Source organism: Anolis carolinensis, chromosome 3, assembly GCF_035594765.1.
Source record: "Anolis carolinensis isolate JA03-04 chromosome 3, rAnoCar3.1.pri, whole genome shotgun sequence".
Lineage (NCBI taxonomy): Eukaryota > Metazoa > Chordata > Lepidosauria > Squamata > Dactyloidae > Anolis > Anolis carolinensis.
This window is the reverse complement of record NC_085843.1, coordinates 187523642-187537062: the sequence shown is the minus strand read 5'-3', so window position 1 is coordinate 187537062 and position 13421 is coordinate 187523642. Positions and strand designations below refer to the sequence as shown.

Genomic DNA, 13421 nt, shown 5'->3' with positions numbered 1-13421 from the left:
CGTGGTGGATTTTAATCTGAACTTTAAGGGTTGTTGGATGGAATACCATATAGAGATCCAATGACACCAGTCTTAAAGGAAGTGCCTTTACTGCCAATATTTTCTGCACAGAATCTGAGACGCAGGTGAATGATGATGCCATCCAAAGCCCTAAGCACTTTGAACTTTAATCCCTGAAAGAACCTTTCCCAGCTGGCAGTGAATACACTCCAGGCTTTGGATTAAACTTTAAAACACTATCCATGGTACTGTTTTTGAGACAGAATTCACATTGGAAAACTTCTTCAAAGTACAGTAGAGTCTCACTTATCCAAGCTACGGGCCGGCAGAACCTTGGATAAGCGAATATCTTGGATAATAAGGAGGGATTAAGGAAAAGCCTATTAAACATCAAATTAGGTTATGATTTTACAAATTAAGCACCAAAACATCATGTTATACAACAAATTTGACAGAAAAAGTAGTTCAATACGCAGTAATGTTATGTTGTAATTACTGTATTTACGAATGTAGCACCAAAATATCACGATGTATTGAAAACATTGAATATAAAAATGCCTTGGATAATCCAGAACCTTGGATAAACAAGTCTTGGATAAGTGCGACTCTACTGTATATTGAGTAAGTACTGTTCCGTCCCCCAGGACGATGGTTTGCCTTACCTATTGGTCGTTTGTTTGTTTTCCTTCCTTTGCATTTTGTTTCAGCCTCTGGCTGCAAAAGCCCAGGAAAAGTGGCTTGGAGTCTGCAAGAGCTGGCTGCAGTTTTCTTTGCAATGATTGGTCAAAGAGTACAACATCTTAGGACCGCCCTTTTTTACCAGGGTCTAGTCTCCATTTTGGAGCCTCATTTTGGCTATAGTCTTCCAACGTGCTGCAGCTGTGCAAAGCTAACTGGGACAAATCATCCTCAAAACCAGGCCAATCTAAGCCTATCCAAATTAGATAAGTATTGAATTATACTGATCTGGAATAGGGAATCTAGTTAGAGGAGCAGGGTTATTCCGTCGCTTCTAGAACTAATCTTTGCTGTAAAGATAGGGAAGGAAAGAGTTTCTCCTTCTAAAATAGACAGCGTGATTAGGGTATAGTGGTTTTATAATCACCTTTGCCTTCTGGAACCAGGGATAATTCTGTAACTAAAACCTATAGAAATTTGTTTCATTTTCTGTAACTTTAAGATCTGTGCCAGGTTTACAACCTTGTGTGAATAAACATCCTTTTTTTTGAAGTCTTCCAGACTCAGTCGTTCAATATTTTTAGGACAGCTTATAGGGATTTGCAGTTCGCCCGGATAAAGGACGGCACGTTTCAGCTTTATAGTTTTTTTATTGTCTGGCGGACGGCACAAGTACAGTGGATTCCCTACTTCAATGACATGTGGCTAGCAGCTGCCAATTCCTTTCCCTATGTATCCATGTCCAAAGATTGGGACCTGGATACCTTTGAATATTACTATTCTTCCCATTTGCTTATCTCAAATTTGATACCCTGCTCCAATCATATGAGGCACAATACGTAACTTTTAGGAACAGAATCTTCACAGTTGCTTCCTCATTAGGAATATATTTTGGAGACTTCTTAATCAACCAATCAACTATAAGACAAAATGGCTAGCAAATAATAATAATAATAATAATAATAATAATAATAATAATAATAATAATAATAATAATATACAGTTGCTCAGATGATTCATTGGAAATTTTGCCACAAATACCACTTGCCTGCGACAAAGAACTGGTGGGATCACAAGCCGGAAAAAGTAACAGAGAATGAACATGTCAAGCTACTCTGGGACTTCCGAATTCAGTCAGAGTTTTGGAGCACAATACTCCTGACCTCACGATCGTGTTAAAAAAACAAAGTATGGATTGTCGATGTTGTAATCCCAGGGGACAGCAGGATTGAAGAAAAACATCCAGAAAAGCTGACACGATATGAGGATTTAAAGATCGAATTGCAAAGACTCTGGCACAAGCCTGTCAAGGTGGTCCCAGTAGTGATCAGCACACTGGGTGCAGTGCCTAAAGACCTTGGCCTGCACTTAAAGACAATTGGCGCTGACAAAATTACCACCTGCCAGCTGCAGTAGGCTACCTTACTGGGATCTGCACACATTATTTGCTGATACATCACACAGTCCTAGACACTTGGGAAGTGTCCGACGTGTGATCCAATACAACAGCCAGCAGAGTGTCTGCTGTGGACTCATCTTGTTGTGTTTCAAATAATAATAATAATAATAATAATAATAATAATAATAATAATAATAATAACTTTATTTTTGTATCCCACCCCATCTCACTGAGGGGACTTGGGGCGGCTCACATGGGGAGCAGGCCCAACAGTATACAATAAAATAAAAAAGGTAAAGGTTTCCCTTGACGTTAAGTCCAGTCATGTCTGACTCTGGGGGTTGGTGCTCATCTCCATTTCTAAGCCGAAGAGCTGGCGTTGTCCGTAGACACCTCCAAGGTCATGTGGCTGGCATGACTGCATGGAGCGCTGTTACCTTCCCGCCAGAGCAGTACCTATTGATCTACTCACATTGGCATGTTTTCGAACTGCTAGGTTGGCAGGAGCTGGAGCTAACAGCGGCTGCTCCCGCCGCTCCCGGGGTTTGAACCTGGGACCTTTCGGTCTGCAAGTTCAGCAGCTCAGCGCTTTAACAAACTTCACCACCGGGGCTCCATACAATAAAATACAAAAATATAAAATACAACAATTTTATATACAAGGAGTAGACTGTTAATTTGCATTCCAAAAGCCTCCAGAACTGTAGCCTGGTTATTCATAGAAGCAGATTTTATGGTCCACTTACGCTGTTCCATTTAAGAGTCCAAAGGGAGATCTATCTTCTTTTTCCTCACTGTATACATCGTAACAGCCAGAGATGTCTTCCTTAAAATCATCATGCACCACACATGAATTGTTCTGGACCTTCAGTTGGCGCATTCGTGGCACACCAAGCAGCAAGTTCTCATAGTAGATATAGGATTGAGTGTTCTGGCCCAGGGATTTATTGTTATACCATTTGGCCCAATACAGGCTGTCCAACAACGGGCCTTGTGCATACTAGGGAGAGAGGCAAAAAGGGAGAAAAGATGCATGCCATTCAAGTTCTATTCAGAGTAATGATCTAATGCCAGTATGTGAGCCATCAACTGCTGATCTCCCATAAAGGAAACAGTGGAAGCCCATGGGCACAAATGTAAGAGTTGCTGGCATATCGGGAGAAAATTACTGGTCCCCTATATTAGAAACCCTTTCAAGACAGTTATATTCCAGTGGTTCTCAACCTGTGGGTCCCCAGATGTTTTTGCCTTTAACTCCCAGAAATCCTAACAGCTGGTAAACTGGATGAGATTTCTGGGAATTGTAGGCCAAAACACCTGGGGATCCACAGGTTGAGAACCACTGTTATGGAGAGGACATCAAAATCTGCCTCTCTCACATGACTAAATATGAGGTGCTGTAGAACATGAGTTTCATATGTGTTAAGAGCCCCCTTACATAATATATGCCTTAGGGTGGGAATGATAAAGTTACGGCAGTGTAAATTCTTGGTCTGCATGGGAGAGAGGAGTATATGAGAACTACAGCCAATAAAAAGGAAGACTTGTGTGTGTGAACAGGAAGTTTAAACTAGTTATTAACTGCCATGTGAACTAATCACTAATGTATGAGATGTGTATCTATCTATCTATCTATCTATCTATCTATCTATCTATCTATCTATCTATCTATCTATCTATCTATCTATCCCACAGTTGATTATACTGCACTGAATTGTGATAATACTCCATATGCCCATTCAATCAAAGAAAGCAGGTAAACTCTGCACAAACAGAAAAATAAGCAAATCAATTTTGGGTTAGAGGCACTAGACAGACACTATTCAGCCAGATTTAAAATAGCCAGGTGAAGGCTGTTTATGTTATGACAGCAAGACAAATGTTTTTTTTTAAACTACATATCCTGAAACAGTAAACACAATATATTGAAAACTTGTTTTACTCACTCCCCAAAAGTCAGCCATGCTTCCAATGGACTCGAAGGATCCACTAGTATCTGAAGAACTTTGCAAGAAAAGGTCAGACATCACTTTGGTGTAGTAATAGGCATTTGAACTTGTCATTCCATAAGTCACTATGTAAGAAGAAGAAAAAAACCAAGATTACAACTTTAAAAGCTTGAGATTTATTTTACACCAGAGACCAACCTGAGATATACTATATAGGTAAAGGTTTTCCCTGACGTGAAGTCCAGTCATGTCTGACTCTGGGGGTTGGTGCTCATCTCCATTTCTAAGCCGAAGAGCCGGCATTGTCCGTAGACACCCCCAAGGTCATGTGGCCGGCATGACTGCATGGAGCACCGTTACCTTCCCGCCGGAGCGGTACCTATTGATCTACTTACACTGGCATGTTTTCGAACTGCTAGGTTGGCAGAAAGAGATACTATATATACTTGTGTAAAATCTAGAAATTTTAGTCAAAAATTTGACCCCACAAACCCGGCTCAACTTGTTCACAAATAATGCAAATAAATACTGTATTTTTATCAAAACATGAACAACCCTCTTCTCTTAGAATCATAGAATCATAGAGTTGGAAGAGACCTCATGGGCCATCCAGTCCAACCCCCTGCCAAGAAGCAGGAAATCACATTCAAAGTACCCCTGACAGATGGCCATCCATCCTCTGCTTAAAAGCCTCCAAAGAAGGAGCCCCCATCACACTCTGAGGCAGGGAGTTCCACTGCTTAACAGCTCTCACAGTGAGGAAGGTCTTCCTAATGTTCTTAGTAGAAAGGTGAGAAGAACCCAAAAGAAGCATTGACACCCCACTACTTTATCCACTTTATACAACTACAAGTCCCATGATCCCATAGCATTGAGCCATGGCAGCTACAGTGGTGTCAAACTGCATTTATTCTACAGTGTATGCACTCTGAGTCTCTCACCAAACTAAAATTATTAGCATTTCATAGGATGAAGCAATGACAATTTAAGCTTTATGAAATTGATATACAGTAGACCAGGGGTCCCCAAACTTTTTAAGCAGAGGGCCAGTCCACAATCTTTCAGACTGTTGAGGGGCCAAATTATCATTTGAAAAAAATACAAACAAATTCCTATGCATACTGCACATGTCTTATTTGTAGTGCAACAACAACAACAAAAACAATGAAAGAACAATACAATATTTAAAAATGAAAACAATTTTAACCAACATAAACCTATTAGGATTTCAATGGAAAGTGTGGGCCTGCTACTGGTCAATGAGATAGTCAAGTTAATTAGGATTGTTGTTGTTGTTGTTGTGTGCCTTCAAGTCATGTCAGACTTTGGCCGAGCCTAAGTCTAAAATTAATAATTTATTTACTGCATTTATTTACTACATTTATATCCCACCCTTCTCACCCCGAAGGGGACTCGGAGCAGCTGTATGCACATACACTATATTATATTATTAGCATAACACAATATTAGCATTATATATTGCTATATTGAACTATACCACTATACTATTATATAATATGTAATATATAACATATAATTAATATTATTATATGGTATTACTATTAGTATTATATTGTATAACATAAGATTATTATCAATATTATATGTATATACAATATATTATATTATTAAAACTGATAGAAAAATAGGGGCCAGGTAAATGACCTTGGAGGGCCGCATCCGGCCCCCGGGCCTTAGTTTGGGGACCCCTGCAGTAGACTCTCAGTTAACCAGAACTCAATCAACTGGAACTCTCAAGCAACTGGCAAAATGGAATTATAATGCATTCACAAAGCTATTTTAATAATACAAGAAAACTGTGGTACATTTGGTTAAATTTGTTTTTATTTGTTTTTAGTTGCTATATTTCAATATCAGTTTCATACTATACCATACCATACAAAGTTTGGTGGGGCCCCTGGTGGCACAGTGTGTTAAAGCACTGAGCTGTTGAACTTGTGGACCAAAAGGTGCCAGGTTCAAATCCTGGGAGCGGAATGAGCATCCGCTGTTAGCCCCAGCTTCTGCCAACCTAGCAGTTTGAAAACATGCAAATGTGAGTAGATCAATAGGTACCGCTCCGGTGGGAAGGTAACGGCGCTCCATGCAGTCATGCTGGCCACATGACCTTGGAGGCGTCTATGGACAATGCCGGCTCTTCGGCTTATAAATGGAGATGAGACCAACCCCCAGAGTCGGTCACGACTGGACTTAACATCAGGGGAAAACCTTTACCTCACTATAGTATGGGGTATAATATTAGGCCTATTTTTCATGGTAACTCTCAAACAACCAAAACTCCATCTATTTGGCATTATCAATCCCAGTGGGTGCCAGTTAACTGAGAATTTACTGTGTCTCTGTAATGCAAATATACCTCAGGAAGACAGACAAGCACTGAAATAAGCACAAGTATTGAAAACAAGTCCCAAGGCTAACCTCATAATTCTCAGTTGCCACATATAGACTGACTCATTAAGAAATACATCCAGAGGGGGCATAACTGCCATATTCAGTTCATGCACAACCCATCATGTGAGACAACACAAACTGCCAATATCTGGATAGAATGAAAACAGCCCAGATTCCCTTGCAAAGAGATATGCTATATCTGATCTTGCTATATCTGATCTTGAGCAAAGTGACAGTGCTTCTAGGAATATCTTCACACATTTTTTTCTAACCATACTGTCTTTGTACCTTGTGTCAAATTTACTAAAGCTCTTAAATATTAGTATGAATTATGATAAACTAAAATTAAGTTCAATGCACACTACGAGCATGGAAATGGTTGTTTTATTTACTGGAGATGTACAAAAATATCAAAGAATCAGCATAAATGCTATAGCAATAAAAATAACTAGAAATAACTAGAGAAAGATCTGAGCGAAATGAACAATTTTTTAGAAGTTTATCAGAATAGGGGAAAAAATCTCCACTGCAAATCTTACCGATGTTTTTGGCATTCAACTCCCAGAAATCCTAACAGCTGGTAAACTGGCTGGGATTTCTGGGAGTTGTAGGCCAAAACATCTGGGGACCCACAGGTTGAGAACCACTGTCCTAAGGGAAAGATTGCCTTGAAGAGACACTGGGATTAGACACAGTCTTGTGGAAAAAAGGTAAGTTACACCATGTCAAATAAACACAGGGAAATAACAAAATTATAAACAACTGTGTTGCCCTTTTCATAGAATCATAGAATCACAGATTTGTAAGAGACCTCAAGGGGCCATCCAGTCCAACCCCCTGCCAAGAAGCAGGAAAATCACATTCAAAGCACTCCTGACAAATGGCCATCCAGCCTCTGCTTAAAAGCCTCCAAAGGAGGAGCCTCCACCACACTCCGAGTCAGAGAGTTCCACTGCTGAACAGCTTGCACAGTGAGGAAGTTTTCTTAAAAGCATTGCTTTTTTGTATTTTAACTCTTCAAGGTAAACTAGAGCAATGGGGGGGGGGTAGAATTGGGTGTTTGCGTCAGTGACTCTTCACAATGTGTCTATGACCCATGCAGACCTAGCTCTTAGAATAAATGTTTCATTCATCCAGTAGATATCTTCTGCTTACCCCACAAGGGGAAGTTATCACATATGTGCATGCGTACAGACAGACATAAGTAGTCAGTAAGTTCAATAGATTACTTCTTAAGGAAGGAAGACAATTACGCATTCGACACATGCTCAAAGCTTCTGTTTCATCCAGATCAGATCATCACCACTGTATAAAAAGAGTGATTGAGCTTTGTGCCCCTGTTTCTAACTGATAAATATGACTAGTATACCTGCTCCATTGCAGAGTGCATGAAATATAATCTGTTGCCCTATGAGCACATCACAGGTGCTCTTTAGAGATAAAAATGAATCTTCCTAAAACAAACAACAATTGTTATGTTCACATAAAATGCTTTAGTATTTTGGACAGCGCCACATTAAATCAACCCAGAGAATACAATAGGCACTACCATCTATGTTATCATCCCAGCCACCCCATCCTGTGTTGGGATTTGAAAGAGAAACATCAGATTGTGCTGGAGTTGTTAAGCGTATATCTCAAATTCCAGAAAGCTGAAGGAAAACGTTGCTGTTCCTAGGAACTGAGAACGGGCGCCTCCTTCTGAAAACCCAGGCAAGCTTATATAAGGTCTTTCAGAAAGTCCGGCTCGAAGTCATTTGGAGCTATGACCACTTCTTTCCATTCTATCTGGAAACAAATGGTTAGTGATAAAACTGTATCAGCAAATACGTTCCCTATAATTAGTTCTCCAGGATAAGGGCACTTTTTCATGAATGACAGAATTCTAGTACATAGTCAGATCAGACTGGTTTTGCTTTATTTGTCTATGGAACAGTAGCCATAACAAAACCATATATTTATACAATATATAGGCAGTCCCTGAGTTAAAAACAGCCGACTTACAAATGATTCATAGTTAAGAACGGGGGTGAGACAACAGGAAGTGAGAGAAATAGACCCCTGAAAGATTTATCAAGGGGGGAAAAGTATCTCCACTGAAGCTTTATCACCAATCCTTGTTTCTACAAAACCATTTTTTTCCACTACAGTATCTAATCATCACAGGGACAGAAAGTGAGGTGAAATCTTCTGAACAAGGGCACAGATTGCAAAACAAGCACCAAAGGGGTGCTAATTCTTCCCTATGCTATCCAAAGCTAAAAATTATATTTTTGGCTGGAGGAGGAATAATAATAATAATAATAATAATAATAATAATAATAATAATAATAATAATAATAATAATAATCGCACAGACAGACAACAAACAGAGGCACAACTCTGTGGCCCAAATGATCCATTGGAACTTATGCCTCAAGTACTACCTCCCAGCAGAAAAGAACTGGTGGGATCACAAACCTGTAAAAGTATTGGAAAATGAGCAAAGATACTGTGGGACTTCTGAATCCAGACTGACAAAGTTTTGGAACACAACACACCAGACATCACAGTTGTGGAAAAGAAAACGGTTTGGATCATTGATGTTGCCATCCCAGGTGACAGTCGCATTGACGAAAAACAACAGGAAAAACTCAGCCGCTATCAGGACCTCAAGATTGAACTTCAAAGACTCTGGCAGAAACCAGTGCAGGTGGTCCTGGTGGTGATCGGCACACTGGGTGCCGTGCCAAAAGATCTCAGCCGGCATTTAGAACCAATAGACATTGACAAAATTACGATCTGCCAACTGCAAAAGGCCACCCTACTGGGATCTGCACGCATCATCTGAAAATACATCACACAGTCTTAAACGCTTGGGAAGTCTTCAACTTGTGATTTTGTGATATGAAATCCAGCATATCTATCTTGTTTGCTGTGTCATAATAAAATACTAATAATAACAATACATTTATTCTTATATTCCGCCCCATCTCCCCTAAGGGACTCGGGGTGACTTACATGGGGATCAAGCCCTAAAAACACAATGATATATAGCATAAAATTACATTCCAAAATTAATACATAAAATATATAAAAACATCGAACATCATAATTCAATAATCCAACAACTGACCAGTACAATCCAAAATCAACAACATCAAAGCAACAAATATAAAACCTTATAAGGAATCAATAAAACATAAATAAGCATTTAAAACAATATACATTATTGTGGTGTCTCACACTTAAAAGCACCTGTTCCGACTTAATATGAATTCAACTTAAGAACACCTACATAACCTATTTTGTGCTTAACTTGGAAACTGCCTGTATTTGGTAAAACAAATCAAAAGCAACCAAAACTCTTACTTTATGAGATGATGAACACACATGAAAGCCAGAAAAGTTATACAAGGACCAAACATTAACGCTATTAATATATCACTACAAGAGTACCTGAGGCAACTGACTCCCTTTGCAGTCTGCTGCTGATGTCTTTTGAACTTTTCACTGGATTTTTTGGACTCCTATAGCAAATATGACTTTCCAGCTTGAATAGAGCAATGCACCTACCTGGACCCTCTCTTGAAGACAGTCCAGACCAGGCAATACACATACATACTTTTTAAACCATACTGTTTATATTACCACCATTATCTATTCCCACAGTTCAACAAGTGGGGCCTCGTAAAAATAATTTGAAAAAGTATTGACATTTCTTTACCAATACTATGTCTGTACTAAAAGGTAAAGGTAAAGGTTTCCCCTGACATTAAGTCCAGTCATGTCTGACTCTGGGGGTTGGTGCTCATCTCCATTTCTAAGCCGAAGAGCCGACGTTGTCCGTAGACACCTCCAAGGTCATCTGGCCAGCATGACTACATGGAGCGCCGTTACCTTCCTGCCAGAGTGGTACCTATTGATCTACTCACATTGGTATGTTTTTGAACTGCTAGGCTGGCAGAAGCTGGAGCAACAGCGGGCACTCATTCCGCTCCTGGGATTTGAACCTGGGACCTTTCGGTCTGCAAGTTCAGCAGCTCAGTGCTTTAACACACTTCGCCACCGGGGCTCCATATGTCTGTACTAGCAAGTTCAAATAGAGAGATGATTGACCAGAGTATTCACCAGTTCAGGAACAGAACCACTATTCTAACCTAAACAAACCTGAAAAACAAACAAAATTGGTGTAGCATGAATGGAAAACCTGTTCAATACATTTTATCAACTCAGTTTCCCAGGCTTTTGCTGAAGATGTTTTGAGAATTCTAGTGGGACATGTCAATTATTTATTTACTTTATTTTTGTCCTGACTTTCTTCCAATATAAGGACTCAATTATCAATACAAAAACATTTAACCAAACAGATATTTTGCATTGGCTGGGTTCAACATTCAACTGATTAAAAGAAGATCGTAACCAGGAAAAACAGAACCAAAAGGAAAAACAGTCCCCAGAAAAACAACGCTACTCACACAAACAGATATCCACTAAGAATACAATATAAACCAACAGTTCACGCAGTGTGGTCTTTACATAAAGTTCTCGGTCTTCGGCAGTGTTTTCAGTCAGAGTTGTGCCCCAAAGTCCTGGAAAGACAGAGATAAGAGGGACAAGTGATGAATATTATGCTTCTGGACTTATCTGCATTCTGTTATGGCCATTAAATCAACAGCTCAGGCCTCTTCTACACTGCCATATAATTCAGATTAGCCACATTATCTGCTTGAACTGTGTTATATGAGTCTACACTGCTATATAATCCAGTTTAAAACAGATACTGGATTTAGTGTAGAAGGGGCTTCAGTTGTCCTAGCATGTTGTTCCTCATGTAAATAAGATTGCTCTAATAAAATTGAGCTTTGTTTAGCAGATGATCTATTTCAGTGGCTATGTGTCAAAGATATCTGACCGATGAGAAACCAGTTGATTTGTCTCTTTTTATAAGCTTAAGCATATAAGGCTTTAGAACTTTATCCATTTAAACTTAGGGCCAATCTATGCTACGGAATTAATGCAGTGTGACATTACTTTAAGTACCATGGCTTAATACTATAGAATCACAGAAGTTGTAGTTTTACAAGATCTTTAACCTGTTCTGCCAAATAATGTTGGTGCCTCACTAAAATACAAATTCCAGGATTCCACAGCATAGTGCCTAGAAGTTTCAAGTGGTGTCAAATTGCATTAATTGTACAGGGTAGATGCAGCCTAAGAATAAGTTGAATTGAATCCTTCACTCGAGCTTTTAGCTGTTAAAAACGCATGTTTCTAGCCCACATGACATTTGAGATGTTTTAAACTTGGGAAACAATGGCTTCCATTTTGTTACTCCCAGTCTTATTCCTCTGTCCATGCCTTTTTGACTATGATTTACTTTTTCATGTAGTTTCTATGCATATTACTGAGCATTGCAGGAATTCAGACAATGGGCAAAAGTAATCATCTTCCCAGTTGATGTACTCCAGTGCTGATTCATACTTGGGACAAATGGAATATTTGTCCTTGACAGCATTGTGTATGACTAGTAATAGTGTGGGTTCATATGTAGGTAATAGTGGGGAGAATTGTAGAGTGAGGTGAGATTTAAGTAACAATGAGTCTCAGCGGACATACTGAGAAGAGGTAAAGAACAATGGCTAACTGATAGTCATGTGCCCGGTTACTGTCTCATCTGTTTAATTCATATTTTTGTACTGCTTTGTTTATTCGGAAGGCATGAAACAATATACCCCCCTCTGGTATGGAAATACCAATGAAACGTAAGGAAGGTGGGAATGGTAATAGTTTTCTGCACTCAGCTGAAAATCTGGTAGGCCTACAGCCGAATGCCAGGGCCTCTTACTCGGTGCTCAGCTGGGCCTACAGCTAAGTGCCAGAGCCTACAGCTGAGTGCTGAGCGCCGAGTAAAAGGCCCTGGTTCTCGGTGCTCGGCTGTATGCCCTGGCCAGCGTTGGCGCTTTGCCACCAATGGACCAAAATATTTTCTTTTTTAGACCTTGGACGAAAACGCTCATTCGTAAAGGCACCCCTTTTCAGGAGAGGTGTTCAAAAACAAAAATGGGGCCTTACAAATAAAACAAACAAGAACAGATAGTGATTCCATACAAATGCACAAGACTAGTAACTGAGGACAATGGTGAAGAGTTGTAACCATTCTATTAGAGTAAAATACCCAGTGCTCCATGACAAATCAAGGCTTTTCTCTATTGTTTTCAATTATGATAAATAGGTAAGTTGATTCCAACCAATAGGGTGGGTTTGGTCATTTGAATCAAAGTACTGGGTACATAATAATGCTAGAATTTACAATTGTGGTAGAGGGCAAAGAAATGTATATTCAAACACAGATCTCGGATTTCAGGAAAACTGATTTTAACAATGTCAGGGAAATACGTAGCTGGAATCTCATGGCTCTACATGCTAAGGGAAAAAATATATGCAGCAAGGATGGGAGAACTTGAAGAAGGAATTGCAAAAAAAAAAACAGAATTAGAAATAATTCCAAGGGGAAAAGGTTGGGGAAATCTAAAAAAAAGTCAATGTGTTTGTACTGCAACCTGAAGGGAGAGGTGAAAAGAAAAAGGAGTATGTATAAAAAATGGAAGAAATGGAATTACCAAGGAAGAGTACAGATATCTAACTCTAGTTTGCATAAATAGAATTAAGTAAAGTTCAGGATAAGCTGAGGCTGGTTGGGCAATCAAGGAGCAACAAAAAGGGTTTTTTTCAGATACATTTGAGGGAAAACAAAGTTAATGGAAATTGTGGGGCGGCTGTTAAGTAAGACCATTAAAATGCAAGATCACAGTGAAAAGATAGAACTACTCAATACCTATTAGCTTCAGCTTTCTCCCCAAAAAAGAGAACTGCGTGCTGTAGCAGAGACCTTGGGAGGGGATCTGGATTACAAATTAAAATTGATAAGAAGTAAATCAGGAATCACAAAGCTGACCTAAATTAATTCAAATCTGCAGGAACAGACAAAGGGCACCCCAGTG

At 39.4% G+C, this 13421-nt stretch overlaps 1 protein-coding gene across 1 annotated transcript in view; it reads right to left on the bottom strand.

Annotated features, from left to right (window-relative positions):
* pkd2l1 (polycystin 2 like 1, transient receptor potential cation channel) overlaps positions 1–13421 on the bottom strand; it is a 44091-nt gene that overhangs the window by 17181 nt on the left and 13489 nt on the right. Inside the window, exons 2-4 of the mRNA XM_062975906.1 lie at positions 10896–11009; positions 4024–4151; positions 2824–3077 (exon numbers count right to left, since the gene is read on the bottom strand). Of these exons, the coding sequence (XP_062831976.1) occupies positions 2824–3077; positions 4024–4151; positions 10896–11009 (496 nt within the window). The remainder of the gene's footprint in view (positions 1–2823; positions 3078–4023; positions 4152–10895; positions 11010–13421) is intronic.